General features: G+C 37.2%; 1 protein-coding gene across 1 annotated transcript in view; it reads left to right on the top strand.

Annotated features, from left to right (window-relative positions):
- Positions 1–23,296, top strand: part of LOC126439847 (uncharacterized) — a 604,845-nt gene that overhangs the window by 550,690 nt on the left and 30,859 nt on the right. Inside the window, 16 exon segments of the mRNA XM_050090598.1 lie at positions 1,215–1,538; positions 3,569–3,856; positions 4,284–4,478; positions 5,057–5,416; positions 6,145–6,354; positions 7,151–7,351; positions 8,336–8,533; positions 10,977–11,339; positions 14,963–15,187; positions 15,818–16,009; positions 18,854–19,066; positions 19,306–19,491; positions 20,024–20,611; positions 21,177–21,365; positions 21,849–22,282; positions 22,495–22,831. Coding sequence (XP_049946555.1) covers positions 1,215–1,538; positions 3,569–3,856; positions 4,284–4,478; positions 5,057–5,416; positions 6,145–6,354; positions 7,151–7,351; positions 8,336–8,533; positions 10,977–11,339; positions 14,963–15,187; positions 15,818–16,009; positions 18,854–19,066; positions 19,306–19,491; positions 20,024–20,611; positions 21,177–21,365; positions 21,849–22,282; positions 22,495–22,831 — 4,503 coding nt within the window.

Genomic DNA, 23,296 nt, shown 5'->3' with positions numbered 1-23,296 from the left:
GGTGGGGGATGCAGCTGAGGGGTCAGAGACAGAACATTCAGAAAAAGCAGGGGAGGATAATCACAGGTGACAAAATCTGTGCTGAAGGTATATGGTAACTTATACGGTTAGTTCAAAAAAACTGTTAAAACAGCATTAGTGTAAAAAGATGTGTGGCAAGGAGTGATATTTACACCATGAGATATTCATAAATGGAATAATCATTGTGAATATGTACATGGTTTGGGTCTTGTAACAGTTAGGATGATCTTCCTTATTTTGGTGATCACACTATCTTGTCAGTATATATTGTTGTGGTCTTCAGTCCAAATATCAGTTTGATGCCACTCTCCACACTATTTAATCTTGTGCAGGCTCCTTTATCCCTACTCAACAATGAAATCTTCATCCATTTGAACCTGTGTACTGTAGTCAAGTCTCGGCCTCCCTCTTCAGTTCTTACCCCCTCCCCCTAAATACTTCACTCCATTACCAAATTTGTGATATCTTGATGCTTCAGGGTGTGCCCCATCAACCAGTCCTTTCTTTTAGTCAAATTGTGTCCTAAACTTCTTTTCTCCCAAATTCAGTTCAGTACCTCTCCATTAGTTATCTGATGTACCCATCTAATCTACAGCCTTCTTCTGTAACATCACATTTAAAAAGCTTCTGTTATCGTCATGTCTGAAGTGTTTATCATCCATGTTTCAGTTTCGTACAATTCTACATTCAGACAAATCCTACAGAAAGAGACTTCCTGTCACTGAAATTGTATTCTGTGTTTGCAAATTTGTCTTTTTCAGAGACACTTTTCTTGCTATTACAAGTCTTCATTTTACTCCCTCTCTACTTCTGCCTTCATCAGCTACTTTGCAGTGAAAATAGGAAAACTCATGTACTACTTTTAGTGTCTCATTTCCTAACTGATTCCTTCAACATTGCCTAATTTAATTCAACAACATTTCATTGGATCATTGTTTTACTTTAGTTGTGACTCCTCTCATAACCTCCTTTTGTGACTTTTTAATTTAATTTTGCAATGGTAGGTAGCTGAGCTAAGAGGTATTAAAATTATAGTCACCATTTTACATTTCAGTACACCATATCATATGCAACCTAGGAATCATTTTACTGTAATATGTCAGAACTGTCAGAGAATTATTTTAGTGAGCACTAGACTGCCGTAAAAATTTGGTTGGAATAGTGCTAAAGTTTTTATTTTCTTTGCATTGCAGTGCCGGTGCCAGGTTCAAGTTACCCATGTGTACCTTCACCCTGTGGGCCAAATGCACTTTGCCGAGCAGGTGATTCTGGTGCTGCCTTGTGTGAATGCTTACCAGGTTATCAGGGTATACCAGATGGAAGTGGATGCAGGCCTGAGTGTGTCCTCAGTGCTGACTGTCCACGTGACAAGGCGTGTGTGAGTGGCAAGTGCCGGGACCCATGTCCAGGTGCCTGTGGTTATGGTGCCAACTGCAATGTTATAAACCACAGCCCCATCTGTTCTTGCCCATCTGGTACAGGAGGAAATCCATTTGTACAATGTACAGAGCAACCACGTAAGTATCTTACTACTCTACTGTTGAAATCATTGATTTCCCTTTAATATATGTAGAGTATTCTGCATGATTAGTTAACAGCAATCTTAGATCAGTGAAATAACATTCTTTTATCCAGAATGAGATTTTCACTCTGCAGCGGAGTGTGCGCTGATATGAAACTTCCTGGCAGATTAAAACTGTGTGCCCGACCGAGACTCGAACTCGGGACCTTTGCCTTTCGCGGGCAAGTGCTCTACCAACTGAGCCACCGAAGCACGACTCACGTCCGGCACTCACAGCTTCACTTCTGCCAGTACCTCGTCTCCTACCTTCCAAACTTTACAGAAGCTCTCCTGCGAGACATGCAGAACTGTCACTCCTGAAAGAAAGGATATTGCGGAGACATGGCTTAGCCACAGCCTAAGGGATGTTTCCAGAATGAGATTTTCACTCTGCAGCGGAGTGTGCGCTGATATGAAACTTCCTGGCAGATTAAAACTGTGTGCCCGACCGAGACTCGAACTCGGGACCTTTGCCTTTCGCGGGCAAGTGCTCTACCAACTGAGCCACCGAAGCACGACTCACGTCCGGCACTCACAGCTTCACTTCTGCCAGTACCTCGTCTCCTACCTTCCAAACTTTACAGAAGCTCTCCTGCGAGTGAAAATCTCATTCTGGAAACATCCCTTAGGCTGTGGCTAAGCCATGTCTCCGCAATATCCTTTCTTTCAGGAGTGACAGTTCTGCATGTCTCGCAGGAGAGCTTCTGTAAAGTTTGGAAGGTAGGAGACGAGGTACTGGCAGAAGTGAAGCTGTGAGTGCCGGACGTGAGTCGTGCTTCGGTGGCTCAGTTGGTAGAGCACTTGCCCGCGAAAGGCAAAGGTCCCGAGTTCGAGTCTCGGTCGGGCACACAGTTTTAATCTGCCAGGAAGTTTCATATCAGCGCACACTCCGCTGCAGAGTGAAAATCTCATTCTGGAAACATCCCTTAGGCTGTGGCTAAGCCATGTCTCCGCAATATCCTTTCTTTCAGGAGTGACAGTTCTGCATGTCTCGCAGGAGAGCTTCTGTAAAGTTTGGAAGGTAGGAGACGAGGTACTGGCAGAAGTGAAGCTGTGAGTGCCGGACGTGAGTCGTGCTTCGGTGGCTCTGTTGGTAGAGCACTTGCCCGCGAAAGGCAAAGGTCCCGAGTTCGAGTCTCGGTCGGGCACACAGTTTTAATCTGCCAGGAAGTTTCAACATTCTTTTATGTTATTTTGCTTCCATTTGATCTGCCAAATTTCTTTTCTTCATCTTAAATGCTTGCATATCAATTGATTTAACAATAATAAATAATTTTAGAAGAACTGAATATCTTTTTTCTTTCTTTATCACTTTGCTATTCTCCTTTTGCAATTTTTATGTGGTGTTGATGACTTGTGATGTGACTTTATCTGAAAAATAACTTCTTTATGAAAAACAGCAAAACCCATTCTTTTTTTCTTTAAATGGAATTTTAATGACGTATCGATCTCCTGAATAAAAATAAATTAGTCTTGCAGAATGTCTGTATTAGCCTAGATACCCACAGTCAAAATGATCACCAGTTTACAGCTGCTTACTATACCTCTTGATCACAAAATTATTTTGTTCATTAAATATGTTTATCATAATATTAATCATCAGTGAAAATAAATAATAGACTAAATTTGTTTCATGCCTTGAGTTGTGAGGAGATAAAAATTTCTTTTTATCAGTTATGTACTCTCTCTCTCTCTCTCTCTCTCTCTCTCTCTCTCTCTCTCTCTCTCTCTGTGTGTGTGTGTGTGTGTGTGTGTGTGTGTGTGTGTGTTTTCCTCCCCCAACCTCCCCCCCCCCCTCCCCACCCCACCCATCCTTCCTCCCACCTACCTTTGTTTGCTTACTGGCTTTTTTCAAGACACTCTCATCTTTCTCATTTGTACATAAAGTTAGACAGTAAAACCCTGAAATTTCTATTATAGTTATAATTTTCAGCATCAAAATAAAGAGAAAATGTTGATTTTCAACAACTGTTAATTATTCTACAGCTGTTCCAAGCGATCCCTGTGAGTCCTCACCATGTGGACCGAATGGACAGTGCCGTGTTGTGAAAGGTGCTGCTGTTTGCACATATCCAGAATGTGTAATCAATCAAGACTGTGTTCGTGACAGGGCTTGTTTTGCTCAACGTTGTCGAGATCCTTGCAGTGAGGGAACTGTCTGTGGTCTCAACGCACTATGTCAAACTGTCAGCCATGTCCCTGTGTGTTCCTGTCCAACAGGTTACACAGGAGAACCTAGGCTGGAGTGCCACCCAGTGCCTGTCACTCCTCCAGGTATGTGTATTACCTGCTGTTAATCATTAACTGTTCTCAGTTGGTGTGGCTGTTTTCATGTAGACTATTTAGTAAAAAAATCATTCTAAAAAATTTCAATGTTTATTCTGCTACTATTACCAATGAGAGTACAGACTTCATCATTTGGGTGTAAACTGTTCCAATATTCAGAAGTATTATTTATTGATTTAACTGTCTGCTCATAGGAATAAATTTCTGTAGCTCCTTGCAACTAAACATACTTTAGCATTACAAAAAGCTTTCAAAACAGATTATGAGTTTAACAACACTACATCATGTAATATATGAATATATATTATTTCACTGTGATAAACCATTTTCAGCTCTTGCAGAGCTGCATTGTCACTTAAATTATACACTTTTGTAAATTGCTGCAGTATGTGACAAAACCCTTCTAACTTTTCAGCTCCACGCCCTGAATGTACTCAAAACAATGACTGTACAAATGACAAGGCCTGTATAAATGATTTTTGCCGTGATCCTTGTCTGGAGAATACAGGAATTTGTGGACCTAATGCACAATGTCATGTTCAGTTGCATAGGCCAATATGCACCTGTAAGGACGGATTTACTGGAAATGCCAATGGCCATTGTTATCAGAGTGAGTAAAATACTGAATACTTTTTATACTCTTGTTTCCATGCAGCAGAACAACATACATTTTGTTGTAGTAGACTACAGAATAAGAGCTATAAATAAAATTAAAATATACTTTATAATATAAATTAACTTGCATTTCTGGATATTGTTTGATATTTATAGCAGTTGTACTCCACTAAAGTAGGCAAAGCTACAATAATTCGTTATCTTATTATCATTTGTGGTTTAAATTAAGAGTTACTAAGAGAACCAGGTATGTTCTGGAAGAGATGCACATCTTACATACAGTGTTTACTATTTTTTTCACAGATATTTTGTTAATATCGTGGATCATTGAATGAGTATAGTAGATCACACTGTGAATTCTAAGACAAAAGTTTGTCTTCTTAAAAGTTCTTTTTGGTAGCTTCATTCTGTTCAGGAATGATAAATGAAGGTATAAGAACGTGTCATTCTCATAAAATAACAAACAGTTACATTACCTTATGTGGGAAAGATATAGCATTCATAATATACACATTTAACATAACAAATGTATTATTTAAGTTAATAATTTGTTCAATTTTGCTCCTTTTACAGTTGGTTGTCGCTCAGATGGAGAATGCCCACCCACAGAGGCATGTGTGAACGGCAACTGTGTGTCTCCATGTTCCTACACACATTGTGGTATCGATGCTCTTTGTGAGACTGATGGCTGGCATCATGCACGTTGCCGCTGTCCTGAAAGTTGGACTGGAGATCCACACACACTGTGCACAAAGCCAGAATGTTCATCTGATGCTGACTGTACATACAACCTAGCTTGCCTTGGCAATCGATGTGAAAATCCTTGTCCTGGTGCATGTGGTCAGAATGCTATCTGCACTGTTACTAACCATTTGGCAACATGTCACTGTCCACCAGGCTACACTGGAAATCCTGGGTCACAATGCACTCTTGGTGAGTCAGTCAGTACTGAAATATATTTTCAGTTTTAAATCCACAAACAGTCGATATCCCGTTAACAAAATATATTCCAACATTCCGTTACAACAGTTTCTGTACCTCGCAGTTTGAAGTGGCAAAGTTTTGGTGTTAAATGGTCAATTACATTCATGATTAAAAATGTCAAAGATAGTTTAAGACTAGCAGTCACACAAATTAAAAAATATAATTTTGATTGAATATCCAGCTGTCATATGTAAAAACAATTTAAAAACTAGTACAAGGCAAGGAAAGTCACCTAAAATTCTAGATCAAGGGTGATGTAATGTTCCCTACAATCCATTTTGTGCTGAAAGATATCATTTTCTGCCAATTCCTTTCCATTTATTCCTAGTTCTGCAACTGGTAAGCATGTGCTCCTCTGTGATCACTAATTTTGGTAGTATTCATTTTGCATAGTTTAATTATTTTCATGGATTTATGGTTGAATCGTTTCCTGCGGTTAACAATATTTAAAAATGGAAATTGCAAGTTTTACAGTGCATTTACTTCCATAAGATTAAAAATATTATTGGGATTTTTTATGCATGTACAAAGTTAATTACAATGTCATTGCATTCCTCTTTCTCCGTTTTCCCTCTTTTTTGTATGAAATGTAAAATCTTAAGTTTACTGCTGTTGATTCATCAGAGGCTTTCTGTTATTCAGCTATAATAATTGTTTCTTTTGTTGATGTTTGATAGAAATTATGGAGCCAAAACAGTGTCGAGCTGATGCTGACTGTGCAAGCAAATTAGCTTGCTTTAGTGGAAACTGTCGAAACCCATGTGTTGAAACAAAACCATGTGGTCCAAATGCTGAATGCACGGTTGTAGACACTCTTCCTCTCAGGACCATGGCCTGCCGCTGTCCACAGGGGTATGTAGGGGATGCAGACATCGAATGCAAACCAGGTAATAAGATGTTGACTATTGAAAATAAGTGTTTTAGATTTTGAAATTAACAAATGAAATAAAGTGCTTATATTTTTTCCAGGTGGCCACTGGTGATGGTGGTGGTGGGAGGGATGGTGATAACAGCATACCTACCTCATTAACTTTTTACCTGTCCCAAAGTTACATTTTTAAATGATAAACAGCAACACACTTAATGTTTTTTGTAGTAATGAACTATAGAGTTTTGATATTACATAACATGCTACCTAACAATGCTTGCTACTTGAAATGGGCAATTTTGTATTGTTGCATGCCATTTTTAATGAAGAGTACTTAATCTCATTTCTATGATTTCAATTAATACCTTAAATTTGCTGCTTACAGTCATAACATTTACAAGTGTAAAATATTTTTCTTTTGCTGCTGCGTTATGCTTCATAACATATGACTTCCTTCAACCCATTTTGTATTACAAGAACATAACTTTATCTCAGCTCAGGAGAGCCCATATAAACATGAACATTAAAATTTGCCATTATAAATATAAAAAATGCTAAAAATGGTTATTTAAGTGTGAGAAGACAGAAAACTGTTGTTATAAAACTCCAGGAAATTCTTTAAAGAAAAAAAAAGAAAGAAAAAGAAGATAATGTGGTAAAGCTTTCCTTTTTATTTCCTGTAGTTGACATTTAATACTGTCCAGTATAATACTTGTGTGTGGTGTATTCTGTCTCTTGCAAGTACTCTTCTGTGTTCTGACTGATGACAGATAATCGTTACATTGAATGTTCATTTTGGATATGTGTTTTTGCAGCTCCTGATGAAAAAGAAGGTTGTCAGTCTGATGCAGACTGTACATTATCTGAGATTTGTGTGAACAGACGTTGTTCCAATGCATGTACATTGAATCCAAGCTTGTGCGCACCAAATGCACTGTGCCAAGCAACAAACCATCAAGCAACATGTGTCTGCCCTGGTACCCTAGTCGGTGACCCATATAGTAACTGCTATTCAGGTAAATATTCCTTTTATAATCCCATGTTCATCATATGATTGCTATGTTATCCTTATGGATGCTAGTATTTTTTAAATCCTAAATACAATTTGCCCAGTCAGTATGCCAAAATATCAAAGATAAACAGAGTTGTAGTTTGATGAAGTAGTATATTTTTTAAAGATATAGTCTGAAAAGAAAATAATGAACATATATTTATATCTAGGGGATTAGTTTTCTAAATTAATTAACAACATTAATCAAGTGACCCAAGGACACCATCCTGCATCTTTACTTAGAATCCAGAAAAGCTCAATTTCTTGTTTTTTTTTTTTTTTTTTTTTTTTTTTTTTTTTTTTTTTTTTTTTTTTTTTTTTTTTTGTGCCGGCAGACTTACTTATTATGTACTAGATCCAGTACAAGGAGAGAAACAGCTATAATTAACAATCTGTTTTAATTACATGAATTTATGATTCAAGATATCCTCCCAGGCACTCTATGATGGTTTAGAGGTTCAATATATTCATGAAGAGTTTACCTTCTTTTAGAGACTACCATGCTAAGCAATATATTTACTAATTGGAAAACAAAAGGAGATAGTTCTGTTTCAAAACTCCACTCTGCATTTTTTAAATTATCAAAGAAAGTAATTGTTCAGTACAAACCATTAAAAAATTGCTGTTCCTACATAAATGTCTTGAAAACTAAGACCCACAAAAGAAAATTGCTTCATGATCAGTACGATGGGAAAGTATCCCTCAGAATTCATTGGTTTCAAACCTGATGTGTCTTCATAAGTTTACATGATTCTTTTTAATTTACTGGTGATTAAATGCCAGAATTTATGTCTGCTTTTAATAACAGTCATTACACATACATTTACAAATGCTTAATGTTACAAGTAGTGAGACTTAAAGACAAGAATCTAACAAATATTATTGGTACATTTAGCATCAATACTCATTAAAATGCATAATACCAATTCTATTATTTTTGTTTTTCTAGCACACCTCAATGAATCAGAATGCAGAACAGATATGGATTGTTCAGACAAACACTCTTGTATTTCTGCACACTGTCTTGACCCCTGCACTGTCAGTTCTCGATGTGGTGTGGGAGCTTTGTGTCATTCAAGTTACCATCGTGCTATCTGCAGTTGTCCAGATGGCTGGGCTGGAAATCCAGAAAGATTTTGCTACAGACGTAAGTTGAAAATTAAATTATCATTTTCTACATTTTTGTTAAAATTTAACTTGAGACATGTAAAGAAGCACCTAACACTCTGAAGTTTAGTAATATCTTCATTTATTTACTTTATTTATAAATAAATATTGTTCACAACACACAGATACAAACTGAATCATCTGGAAACAATGTTCCCATACATATTGACTAGGAAGTGAACAAATCTATTTCAATGCACCATTAGAGTGATGCAAATGTTTAAACACACAAAACATATTTTCATGTGTAATATAAAAGGCATGTATTAGCCAAGACTGTAAAAATAATGGACAACATACCACAACTGTATACTTTTATTAAAGTTTATTTTTATAGTCTCAGTGGCATAAAAAATTGTATGTTGTGCAACTGAGACTGCAAAAACAAACTTTTCATGAAGTCTGTAAACTTCGTGGCAAACATAAATGTAAGATCTAAAACTATAGTTTAAGCATCCCATTCCTTGATAAATGAACTTGAAAGAAGAAGAAGAAGAAAGGGGAGGAAAGTGAAGGCAGGAGAAAAAAAAGATGTACGAAAAAAAACATCCAAAGTTGCAAACTTAAGAATAGACATTTACAAATACAGGCCAAGACTTCATTCTCCTTGTCGTTTGCTGTTTTAATATACGTTTCTTGTTTATCTTTGTGGCATGTTCCTTGTTATTTTCAGTATGATATTTCTGACAGTACTTAACTGGAAATAATGCCATGCACAAGAAATAACTGCACTATATATTAGATTTGTACACAATTTGTGGAATGGTCATCAAACATCATATAAGAAAGCAAACATCATATAAGAAAGTGGAATGGTGTTGAACTGAACATACACATAATGGTAAGCCTGTACAAATGACTTGTGATGAAGAAATGAGTCAGAGGCCAGCTGGGGATGATGGTAGGCTACAAAAATGCCGCAGGCTGCAAAAGTGGGCTTTAGGTTGACAGTATGTACTGACACTAAGGAGGAGGAATACAAAACCACACTCTCTTTAGGTATATTACATTCAACCCAGTAAGGACATTCAGGTACCAAGCCTGGAAGAATGATTCTTAACATACAATGAATTACACTTCAGTTTCAAAGATAGGATGGAAGCAGAAGATAGAAGTTGTGTACTGGATACTTCAACTTTCATAACATTTTCATAAATAACAAAGATGACGATGTACAAGCACCACATTTGTACTTCACAGTGGACAGGTAGAAAGTCTGATGGAAAGAAATTTCGTCTGTCCAAATGAAAGGTCATGGTGTGAATCCTTTTAGCAATTAAAATGGAGACAAGTGTAAGCATTAGCCAACCAAAGATGTATGATATATGATGGACAGACATTGCATTACAAGACTTGTTGGATCCAAGCAGACCCAGTGGGATTGGTAATATGTCAAAGTTATCTGGAAAGGCAAAGTGGAATAATGGAGAGAAAACAACCGAGAATCTGTGTCAAGAATGTATTGACGGAGTAAGATTTAAAATGTCGTAATCTAGTTGGATCCGTTAGGGGAGTTTAATAAGAGGGTACTAAATTGATAAAGATGGATGTAACTACTTAATGAAAATGTGGCCTTCAACAACTGTAATTATCAGATAGTAATTGTTCATTTTATCAAGCAGCAATGTAAAAGTTGATGGCCATTACTTTTGCGATGTTCAGCTGTAAAGTCTTTCATAATGTGCTCCACTACCTGTTGAGAATTGGCACAATGGAACACCTCTCTCTCCTGAGTGACTGTCCAGACTCTTCATTAACATGTTCCATAGAACTCTGGATCAAAGGCTTGTATGCCACTGAGAATGACATGATTTGCAAACTAATATGAGAAGCATTGTCAGTTATGTGTCTGATACCATCATCAGTTGAATGTCTGAAATTACTGTCCAAACTGTTACCTGCACACCCAACATTAATTACATGAATTTCTTTACCAAGATATTTTCTCAAAAAGGTCTAAATGAACAATGACACCATTGAGGCCTTCAGTAATCTTATATTTGCTACTTACCTTCTAATCATGACTCAGTGAGCTAGGCACATTCCCAGGCTATGACTACTGCCGGGCAGTAACTGGTCTTATCATCCCTTTTCATCTTACCCTTGTATCTTATGCTGTCTACTGTCAGGTAATGCTGTGTTCTTAATTGTATAGCTGAGCTAGTTGCATTTTATGGGTGCATAACTGCAAAATTTTTAGCTATTTGTCTTGGAAAAAATACCAAATTTTTGCTTAGTTTTGCTTTTGAATAAAGAATGCTTGTTTAAAACTCTCAGGATATTCCACAAGCTGTTTGTAAATGACACTAAACTTGTTTCATGATGAGACATATGGGGCACTGAAAGTTCCTGCTTAACTTCTTCCAAAATTAAACATGTATTTTTACTTGTTTATTAACTAAACAAATGCTCTTTTATTTTAGCTGAATGCACAAATGATGCAGATTGCCCATACAACAAGGCATGTGAATCAGGAAGTTGTTTGGATCCTTGCGAACATGCTGGTTGTGGACGCGGAGCTGAATGTATCACAGAGGCACACAGACCTCGTTGTCAGTGTCCTCCTGGTTCCCAGGGAGATCCATATCGCACTTGTGTCACTGGTGTATGTCAGTACAATGAAGATTGTGCTGGACATGAAGCCTGCGATCGACTGAATCGTATTTGTCGCCCTGTCTGTGAAGAAGACACTTGTGCATCTGGTGCTGTGTGTATTGGGAAAGATCATCAGCCTACGTGTGCTTGTCCTCATGGCACAAATGGAAATCCATATGTTGAATGTAGCTGTAAGTCTTTTGAGAATTACTTATAATACAGCAAAAACTATACAATAAATTTAGAAAATGCTTATACACACTTACACATATTTTCACTGTATTTATACGTGGATGAGAAATGGGTGGGGGTGTTAGGCTTATTAATAAGAAAACATTGGCTTATAAAGTTCTTCATTAAAGTTGCAGTTCGTTCTCCATACTGTCATCACAAATACTGCTAATTTCTTCCTTTTCAGAGTGAAAAAAGAAGTTGTGCATTTGGTCTTCCTGCCAGACAGTCATTAAATCTTACAATTTATGTCTGCCTAAAAACAATATGCACCTTATGTAAATGAAAGATCCTGAGTAAGCTTTTCAGTCAGGAGTTAATGGCCTGCCATTAAATGTTGTACCAAAATGTTGCAACTGTAAAAGTTTAGTTGATGCGTTATTATTGTTTGTCTGCAGCTTACAAAGCTGCCCAGAAACTTACCGAAAAATACTTTATCTGCTTTTATTTATTCATTCATACATTATGCTTCATAGATTACAGCTGATGAAGAATCCTTGTTTATGCTTATAATAATAATGGAAGCTCCTGGATGGAACAATACACTAAGACAACCACTCACTTTTAGCAGTCTGATGTGTGGTGATAGGCACAAGTAACAAAACATGGTTTTCATTAGCTTTAGAGCTCTTCTTCTGGCAGAAGCTATACTTGTTCATGCACACAAACACCCAATAGAGCTCTGCAGTTACCGAGTCTAATGACTTTCCTGCTTCTTGCTCACACTATCCCACTAACCACTCCTTGCCTCATGTGTCCTTCACTGCCTCCTCTCCTCATCCATTAGCCCAAGCAGGTGCTCCCTGATAATACATGTCATTGTGATAATATGCATTTGGATATCTGTGTGTGTACTCTCTGCTAAACAAAGAGCCAGAGCTCTAAAGCTAGTTAATACTGTGTTTTGTTACATGTGTCTGTGTTGCACTCATCAGTGTGCTAAAGGTGAGTGGTTGCCTTTTGTCTATGTTTAATTAGTCATGAAATTAATTATCAGTAAAACAGTTTTTATAAATTACTTTGTATTCTGTAAAATTGTCATTAATGGCTGTCTCTTTACATGATTATTAAGGACATTGTTTTACTCATTTCTTCTTAAAATATATGTAAACCATCATCTCACTTATCACACAGAAAAACAATTATTTTGGAAAATACATCCACTTACTGTTTATGTACTTTATGTACATAACATTTAATCTGACTATGGATTCTTACCAATTTATTATAAGATTGGAAATAAATCCTACTTTTTTAATCATAGGACAAAGTACATGAAATTGACTTTATTTGTAGCAACAAATCACATTAAGAAGCTAATGCACTGATATTTAAATGTAAAAACAAGAAAGTTTCCAAACAGGCCTATAGTGTTGCCTTTTATATGGTCATAATATACATATTGACAGGTTAAAACTCTGTGCCAGATTGGTATTCAAACATGGTTTACTTCCTCTAGCAGGCAGAGCATTTCCAATTTAACCATCCAAAAACATCTGGTAGATAGACTCAAAAACTTCAACTTGTCTCATGCTCCTTACCTCCTGTACTCTGATCCTGCTCTGGCACACAGTTTTAAATTATCATATATAATCAGCACAGCATGTAATCTGCGTAGAATAAGAGAATTCATTGTCACTATTCTTATTTTTAGATCTTGTAAATTAAATATATTTTTTATTTTTACTGAATTGTTCTCAAAAGGTTATTGCCTAGGATAACAGAGAACATAGTACGCATGTTAGAGTTTTTATCTGCAATCAGGACACTACTCTTTGACCTTTTTATTCTGTTTTGATTCATTCTCTATGTCATCTCTGTTAAATCAGCATCATGCCATCACTATTTATTAATTCACTTAATCATTACTTCCAGGAAATTGTATGTACGCTCTAAGACACAAAAAAGATGTACCACTAAGGATACACATGTACAGACAAACAAGTGATTACAATTTCAGAAAAAATGGATGATTTATTCAAGAGAAAGAGCTTCACAAACTGAGCAAGTCAGGAATGTATTGGTCTACTTCAGTCCTTATACAAGCAGTATTCAGCTTGGCATTGAGTGATAGAGTTGTTGGATGTCCCCCTGATGGATATTGTGACAAATTCTGCTCAATTGGCACATTAGATGGCTGGAGAGCCCTGCCCATAATGCTCCAAACATTCTCAACTGGAGAGAGATATGGTGGCCTTGCTGGCCAAGGTTGGGTTTAGTAAGCACAAAGACAAGCTGTAGAAACTCTCACTGTGTGTGGTTGACCATTACCTTGCTGAAATGTAAGCCCAGGCTGGCTTGCTGTGAAGGGCAACAGAATGGGCTGTAAAATATCACCAAAATACTGCTGTGCTTTAAGAGTGCTGTGGATGACAGCCAAAGGGATCCTGCTATGAAATGAAATGCCACCCCAGACTGTCAGTCCTGGTTCTCGGGCCGCATGGCGGGTGACAGTCAGGTTGGTATCCCACTGCTCACTGGGCCTCAGTTTGTAGCAGAACTCATTACTAAAGACAATTCTACTCCATTCAATGGGATTCCAGTCTTAAGATGTGTCTGGGGATGCTTCGGACAACAATGGGGTACCAACCTGACTACAGCCAGAAGTGAGGATCTGGGATTCCATTTCATTTCACAGCAGGATACTTTTGGCTGTCATCCATAGCACCCTTGCTGCACAGCAGTATGTTGATGATAATGTATTTGTTGCTCTTCATGGCAAGCCAGCCTGTGCATTTCAGCAAGATAATGCTTGCCTGCACACAGTAAAAGTTTCTACTGCTTGTCTTTGTGCTTGCTAAACAGCACTTTGGCCAACAAGATCGCCAGATCTCTCCCCATTTGAGAATCTCGGAGCATTATGGCAGGGCCCTCCAAACATGTCAGTATTTTGATGATCTAACATGCCAATTGTACAAAATCTGGCAAGATATCCCTCTGGAGGACATCCAACAACTCTGTCAATCAATGCCAAACTGAATAACTGCTTGTGTAGTGGACAGAGGTGGACCATTGCATTACTGAGTTGCTCATGTTATGAAGCTCTTTCCCTGGAATAAATCATCCATATTTCTGAAGTTTTATTTTTTTGTCTCTCTCTCTCTCTCTCTCTCTCTCTCTCTCTCTCTCTCTGTGTGTGTGTGTGTGTGTGTGTGTGTGTGTGCATTACATCTCCCAATTTCAATCCCATTTGGATAATTCCTTTGTGGTGCATTTGATTTTTTTTCCTTAGAGTGTAAAAAATGTATCTGTGTCTGTATGCTATCAGAATTGCCTTATTGGTAAAAACACTACTGCGCCCTGTGTGAATATACTGAAAGTGTGTGATATATTCAGCACTCTTTCATACCTTTACCATCAGTTTTCATGTCTTTCATCTTTGTGTCATCCTTTCTTCTGTCTTTCCTCAAAATACCAAACACTTTATATGTTACTTTTTTCTCAGTTGTTTATAGAAAATTATAGTTATATTTTACTAAACTATTGCACACTCATCTACTAACTGATACATAAGCTCGAAACCTCCTCACTGTGATGTGAAATACAAATGGACAAAGCTGACAAGTATATTTATTTCTCACAGCTGCAAGAGTACCAACTGTTCCAGCTGAATGTGAGGCTGATCATAACTGTCCATCACAGCAAGCATGTCTAAATGCTGTATGTCAAGATCCATGTGTGGCTGTATCATCAGTGTGTCCAGCTAATCAACAATGTCATGTTCTTGATACATTACCTCTGCGAACAGTGACATGTCACTGTCCTCATGATGCAGTTGCTGATGCTTCAGGGTATTGTATACCTGTTGGTGAGTATCTGACTACAACCAATAATTTTACTGAAACTTTCTTAGTATTTTAGATTCTAAATGTACTTTAAATTTAAATGATAAATATATACAAAATTGTGCTATAGATATGATAAGTATTGCACAAAACACTTGTAAGCCATTTGTTAATACCAGAAATGATACATTTACTGAGTACTTTAATTTATCTTCTACAATGTAGGGTAGAGATAGATTGCTACTTGTCATAAAGATGACAGTTTAAGTTGCAGACAGGTGCAACTGAAAGACACTTACATATTAGCTTTTGGCCACAGCCTTTGTCAGAAAAAGAAAATACACACACACTTTCATTCACACAAGCAAGTACATCTCATGCATACATGACCGCCATCTCTGGTAGCTGACTGGAATGCTCGTGATAATGAATCTTGTGTGTGTGTGTGTGTGTGTGTGTGTGTGTGTGTGTTTTCTTTTTCTGATGAAAGCTAATGTGTGTCTTTTTGTTGCGTCTAACAGCAACTCAATATGTCATTTTTAGGTAAGTAGCAATATATCTTTTCCTTACATTGTTGATATTCCAAACTGGAATTTCCGTTGTTTAATTTTATCTTCTGTTGTGTTATAATAATTTTGTTGTATATTCCTCAGTTCCAGGAGAACCACAATGCGTGACAGATTCAGAATGTGGTAATACTGAAAAGTGTGTACGGGGTAAATGTGTGGAAGCTTGCCGCACTGACTTCTGTGGCATAAATGCTATCTGTCAGTCTGATGACCATAGAGCTGTTTGTCGTTGTCCTCCTGGATACACAGGAAATCCACGGGTTGATTGTGTCATTCGTAAGTCTACATCTTTATCATTGTTCTTTGGCTTTATGCTGTTGTGATTATGTGAACTGAAATAATATATTTTGCTTTAGAACATGTATCCTGTCAGATATAATACTCTTACTGCAGTCCGTCTTCACAGTTACATGCATGATACTACATTTATATATATGAGATACATATATCTTACTGAAAGCTAAAGATAGAGCTAAATTATGACTGTAGGAGAACACAACCTCTTATTACACCCATTTACTCCTTTCAGTAATTGTCAGGAGAGATAATATTTTAGTTGGTTATTGCTTCCTGGTTTTGGAAAAAATTCATCTTATCACAGCTACCATTTATGTAAATGGAAGTCACTGTATTCCCATAGATGTGTCCATCTTTGGCACACTTAAATGTCAATCATCATTGGTGTACAGGGCTAAGGAGAGTGAGCAGTTCTTAATTTGCCCCTTATGGGTACAGGCAGGAAATACTGTTTTCCTCCAAATGTGCATAAATTGTTAATGATAAATCGTCTTATTTTGCTTATGTGAATTGGCTGTTTTATGTTGTCCCAGATGTTTTGGCGTAAGTGTGAAATTTAATACATAACCAGTGAACTGACTAACACATCTTAGTTATTTGTAAGAAATACACCTGAAGCACAAAATGCTTTTAGATATGGTAGAGAGTGATTCTTACAACATTTTTCCTACTTTTTTACTACAGTGTTCTAAGATTAGTAGTATTAATATCACTAAGTCATGGTGCGGACACATTTTTCATCAACCTTTTCTATTCACTCATAATCATGCCATTTGATTTCTTTTGGGAAGTGGGAGACAGGGCAGCCTGACAGTGCACAGCATACCCTAGCAATAAAGCCAACTGATGATGTTGTGAGTGATAATTCACAAGTTGCAAGTATTTTTAGCAATCACTTTCTCAATGTAGAGTCAACAATAGGGTTAAAGGGTTCAGTTGAAGAAGCAAAAAAATATGTTAAAAATGTCATTGCCCAGGACTTCAGGCCTTTAGAAATAGCACCAACATCCCCCACTGAAATTAAGGGAATTATAAATAAACTGAAAAACATGAGTTCATGTGGTGTTGCTGGAGCCTCTAACAGAATTTTGAAGTGTTGTTCTAATTTAATAAGTGGAGTCCTTAGCAATATATGTAATGCTTGGCTAGCACAGGGAATTTTTCCAGACAGATTGAAATACGCAATTATCAAACCTCTTCTTAAGAAAGGGGACAAGAGTGACTTAAATAATTATAGACCAACGTCATTTCTGACTTCATTTTCTAAAATATTCGAAAAAGTTGTGTATTCAAGCATAGTCTCACATTTAAGTGAAAATAATTTACTCAGCATGTCACAGTTCGGATTCTGGAAGGGTTACTTGACTGAGAATGCTATCTATACATTTACCCATCAAATAGTACAAGCCCTAAATAACAAATTATCGCCAGTTGGTATTTTTTGTGATCTCTCCAAGGCATCTGACTGTGTGGATCATGTCACATTCTTAGAAAAACTCAGCTTTTATGGAATTGAAGGCTATACACACAGCTGGTTTGAACATTCTTAATGAACAGAAAGCAAAAAGTAGTGCTGCATAGCACAAATAATGTTGGGAGGGTGGTAAATTCTAGTGGGAGTTATCACAAAGGGAGTCCCACAGGGTTCAATTTTATGTCCTCTGCTGTTGCTTATTCATAGGAATGACCTTCCATTTAATGTTCAGCAAGCGGAAAGAGTACTTTTTGCAGATGACACGAGTGTTACAATAAATCCCATTCCAGAAAAAGCGGCTGAAGATATTGTTAAGGATGTCTTTCAAATAATTATTAAGTGGTTCTCAGAAAATGGACTCTCCCTTAATTTTGAAAAAAATGTGCTACATCCAGTTCTGTACACCGAATAGAGTCATACCGACAATTGGTGTAGCATATGAACAGGGCTCAGTTAACAGGATAGATTTCTCCAAATTTTTGGGTGTTCACATTGATGACAACTTGAACTGGAAGAAGCATGTTACTAGGCTTCTCAAACAACTAAGTTCAGCTTCTTTCGCTCTTCGTATAATCACTAGTCTTGGTAATAAACAGATCAGCCTCCTAACGTACTTTGCATGTTTCCACTCAATAATGTCTTATGGAATAGTTTTCTGGGGTAACTCACCACGTAGACATAAAGTATTGATTGCACAAAAGAGAGCAGTGAGAATAATTAGTAGTGTTCACCCAAGGACGTCATGTAGGCACCTTTTCAAGGAGTTAGGTATTTTAACTGCACCATCAGAGTACATATGGTCGCTAATGAAATTCATTACAAATAATCCATCTCAATTCGCAAAGAATAGTGATGTTCATTCGTACAAAACTAGAGGGAAAAATTACCTTTGAAGTTGTCAGTTGCTCAAAAAGGAGCACATTATTCAGCAACAAAAATCTATGATCATTTGCCCAACAACATAAAGTGTCTGGCAGGTAGCAGATCAAGTTTTAAATCTAACTTAAAATCATTTCTTTTGGACAACTCCTTCTACTCCATGGATGAGTTTCTGTTGCAGAAATTGTAAAAAAAAAAGGTACCTCTAAATGTAGTTGCACGTGTAGAATTAAAAATTTCACTAATATTAATATTAGCACTATTCATGTGTGTATATATATCTTGTAATCTGACTTGTTCCACATCATATCAATAAAATAATAGGGAAAATGATCCTTGGAACATGACATAACTAAAACTAAAACTAAACTAAACTAAAAAACTTTTCAGGCACAGGGCAGATTCACAAAATACCCTGTAGTTGCTTTTCAGAGGCATAGGGTATTTATATCTTGTTCTGAATGTTACAGTTCCAACACCACCACCGCCACCTCCAGAGTGCATAATGGATGAAGACTGTTCAGCAGATCATGCTTGTCAGTTGGGTAGATGTGTTAACCCATGTTCTGCAATAAGTCCAACGCCATGTGCAGCTACAGCTTTTTGTCATGTGGAAGACCATATACCTGTGTGTCGCTGCCCTAGTGGATATGAAGGAAACCCTCACCAAGAGTGTCATCCAGGTCAGTAATATGATAAAATTACGAAATTTATTTGAAGTTAATGTAATGCTCTTTTATTTTATAATGCTCTTTTATTTTATAATGCTCTTTTATTTCCTTCTTATTAAAAGTCTGTATATTATCTTAGATGTTTTGAAGCAGTTTTGTAGCTTCCACCACAGTTATGAGCTGAAATACTGATCAACTATAAGACACAATATATACTAGTCAGTTGTTTATAATAACTGTTTTCTCAATAGTATCTGGACCACCTCTTGGATGCACAGCAAATTCTGATTGTTCACAACAAGAATCATGTGTTAATCAACTGTGTGTGAGTCCATGCCATTGTGGACCTAATTCTGAGTGCCGAGTCAGCAATCATTTCCCCACTTGCTACTGTAAACCTGGATTTTCTGGAAATCCTCTAATTGGTTGCATTAAAGGTGAGTTAGTTTATTATATGCATCATGAAATGAACTTTTAAGATTTGAGAATGTGATGCAGAAAAGTAAGAGAGACAATTAAAGTAAAGAGTGTTGCAAGTTTACTGAAAGTATTTCATTTTGTTAACATAAATTACAGTATTTATATGCTAAAATTTCTACTCTTGTCTCTCTCCAATAGATGACAATATTTGTTTGATGCACACCCTATCCAGTTGCTAACGTTTAATTATTCAAATAAACAGAAATAAATAAGCTCCTCATGTTGTGGCAGTTGTGCAGATAATGAAGTTTGCAGACCTTCCATACAAAGGCAGTGTTGTTCTCCACATTCATGAAATAAATATTTGAACAAGTACAGATCAGTAAGGGAAAGAAAAAGATTAAAACAAGGAATTCAAAGTAAATGTATGAGAAGATGCAGTAGTACAGAATTCAAATTTTACTTGCTACTGTAAATCAATTAGTACTGTAAAACGGAAAGTCTATTTGATGATAAATTCTAATTAGATCTTTTGTTTGCCTTATACAGTTCAGTGCCAATCAGATGACGACTGTTCCACTGACACACAATGTTACAATGGTGAATGTGTGAATCCATGCATACTGGGAGCAGTATGTGCTGTCAATGCCGAGTGCTACGGAACAGATCACCGTGCAGCATGCCGCTGTCCTGTGGGATATGTTGGTGACCCGTTGTTGCACTGTGAAAGAGCCGAATGTCGTGTTGATGGTGACTGTCCTTCTACTAGAGCTTGTGTGCAACGCCACTGTGTCGATCCTTGTGCTGTGGCCTCATTATGTGCATCAAATGCAATATGTGTGGTGCGCAACCATGCAGCTGCATGTCGCTGCCCGGAAGATGTACCACTTGGTGATCCAACGTCGTTCTGTGAGAAAAGGCCACCTGCAAAAGAACAAGAACCTGAATGCAAGCTAGATGTTGACTGCCCTAGCAGACAAGCTTGTCTAAAATCACATTGTGTCGACCCATGTACTGAACTGAAACCATGTGCAACAACAGCAAGATGCTCAGTTCTCAACACGGTACCTGTAAGAACTATGGTGTGCACTTGTCCTGAAGGCTGGGTTCCTGGCAGCGATGGGGAATGTCGGCCTGGTGAGCAAACTGCACTATCATTGTTACAGTGAATCTTAAACGGTTTTGTTATTTTTTACTGGGTTCAGTAGTGATTCAATATGGCATTTTAAACTTAAAATGATTTTCTGATTAGTGGTACACTGTAAAATGAGTATGTAGCATATACAAAACATTTTTATTCTGTGTACTCATGGCTATATTTTTTATTTTCTCCTATAAGACTTTTGACTAAAAATAAGGTACAGAAATTAGAATGAGTATTGTGGTGTTGATATGCTGGGTTCCATTCTGAAGTAAAATTCTGAGATGTCATCAATATGCCCGAAATAAGTTTGTCATCAAAAACAAAGTTTTGATACTTTTCAAGATGAACGAAAATTTGATCCACAATTAAATATGATTGCATTGTGCTCTCCATATCACCAGTTGTGTGATTTCAAAACTCCTGCATACATACTCATATTAAAACTAAACAAATCATAAGTGCAAGTATTGTAATCAAGTTCAGTTGCGATACTTATAATTTGTTTATATCATTATATGTAAGTGTCTGTCTGATAATCTATGTTTCTTAATATTTCAGTTGTGGTGCCTGTACCTCCTGGATGCACATCTGATGAGAATTGTGCAACAAATGAAACATGTATTAATCGAATATGCAGAAATCCTTGTGACTGTGGTACAAATGCCAACTGTTTTGTCCAAAACCATCGTCCAATTTGCTCATGCCGAGATGGGTATGATGGGAATCCAAACATTGGTTGTTATGCTGGTTAGTAATTACAGTCCAGATCTGCAACATGTACTATTCACCAATCCTTACACTGTTCAGCAATATATGTGAACAATCAAAATATGAAAAGAAGCAAATGTAATTGGTATAACAACTTCTGTTGCAAAAAGTCTTCAGCCAGTTATTTTGGAGGTCTTGTTGTCAGTTTCAATTGCTTCAAACATTCATGCAATTAAATGTTTTACTGACTAATGTAAGACAAAAAATAATTATCTGTTTGTGCAGATAATTCACATAAGTTAAAGAGAAATCTGAATTATAAGTTATCAGTTTAGAGGTTTCCAGAACAGTGTTCTCTCTCTCTCTTTCTCTTGATGTTTTATTTATTTTTTAAAATTTTTTCAAGGAATTGAATCTTTGGTCTTAAGTATATATTGGGCACTCAGTTTTAAATTCAGGGCTATTTGATTTTGTTATATTTTTAATAACTTGAATTTCTAAAATGTATCATTTATTTTTCAGTGGGATGCCGCACAAACTCTGAATGTGATTCTGGGAAAGCTTGTGTGAACAGTGTGTGTGTAGATCCATGTACAGTATCCAACCCATGTGGACAACATGCAGAGTGCTACACATTTGCTAACCGCGCTGAGTGTCGTTGCATCAGTGGTTTTATGGGAGACCCTCATGAGGGCTGCCATGCCATTGGCTGCCGTGTGGACTCTGATTGTCCTTACGACCGTGCCTGCCTATCAGGTCGTTGTGCAGATCCATGTGCACATGGCTACCCAGCACCTTGTGGACAAGGTGCACTCTGCAAGCCAACTCTTCACCGTGCTGTTTGCCGTTGTCCACCAGCATTACTTGCTGGCAATCCATATATTGCTTGTCGACCCAAGATTCGTGCTGAATGCAATGGTGATCCAGACTGCCCACCAAGACTTGCATGCCTTGATGTATGTACTACCTTCTGTTTATAACTCCTCTTGAAAATGACATGCATTTTTAAGATATCATTAACATAGTATGTTAATTGTGTTTTCAACTGAAGTAAAACAAAATTTGTTCTTGTCACGGGTTCTTGTAAATGTGGCTTAAAGTTATTAACAATTTCCAGTTGTCAGATTATTTATTTGTATTTATATTCTTTTTTGGAAACTGTTTTCAGGGCCACTGCCGTAACCCTTGTTTGGAACTGCAGCCATGTTCCAAGCCTGCATCCTGCCAAGTATTTAGCTCTGTGCCAGTAAGAACAATGTTCTGTACTTGCCCTCCTGGTTATGTGAGTTCAGGCAGTGGTGTGTGTCGTCCGACTCCCTCTGTCATAGCTATTGGTGGATGTTCATTTGACAGAGACTGCCCTGATGACAAGACATGTATACAAGGAATTTGCAAAAATCCCTGCACATGTGGTGCTAATTCCGATTGTCACGTGAAAGATCACAGGCCCACATGCACCTGTAAAGCAGGATTTGACGGCAATGCAGATGTAGAATGTGTAAGAGGTATGTGTAAGATGTGAATTTTGGAAACACATTTGATTTAGTTAAGTAGTTATTTACGTGCTCATGGATCATAGTTGTGACCTCTCACTTTGATCTGAAACATGTCAGTTTTACAATTGTAGTACTCTTTCTCAGTGAAAACATGGCAACATTCTGCTTATTTACGTGGTTGCCTTAAGCCCCCACCCCACACGCTCACCATGTTATTACATATTCAGAAATTCTTCTAGGGGGTAGACAGAGTTGTTGTGAAGGTGTGATTTCAGTTTGTGTTAGAAGTTGATTTTACTTTCAATTAAATGTTTTACATCATCAGGTAGGTAGTCAAAGACTTTCATGGCTAAGTACATCACACCTTTCTGTGTGACACTAAGGCTGAGTGAAGCAATTTCTCCTAGTTCAGTGTATGAATGTTCTTGCTACTTCAAGTGGTGGTTGATTGTTGATAACAACCTTCACAAGAAA

Source organism: Schistocerca serialis, chromosome 1, assembly GCF_023864345.2.
Source record: "Schistocerca serialis cubense isolate TAMUIC-IGC-003099 chromosome 1, iqSchSeri2.2, whole genome shotgun sequence".
NCBI lineage: Eukaryota > Metazoa > Arthropoda > Insecta > Orthoptera > Acrididae > Schistocerca > Schistocerca serialis.
The sequence above is the reverse complement of the archived record's forward strand: the minus strand, read 5'-3'. Positions and strand labels throughout refer to the sequence as shown.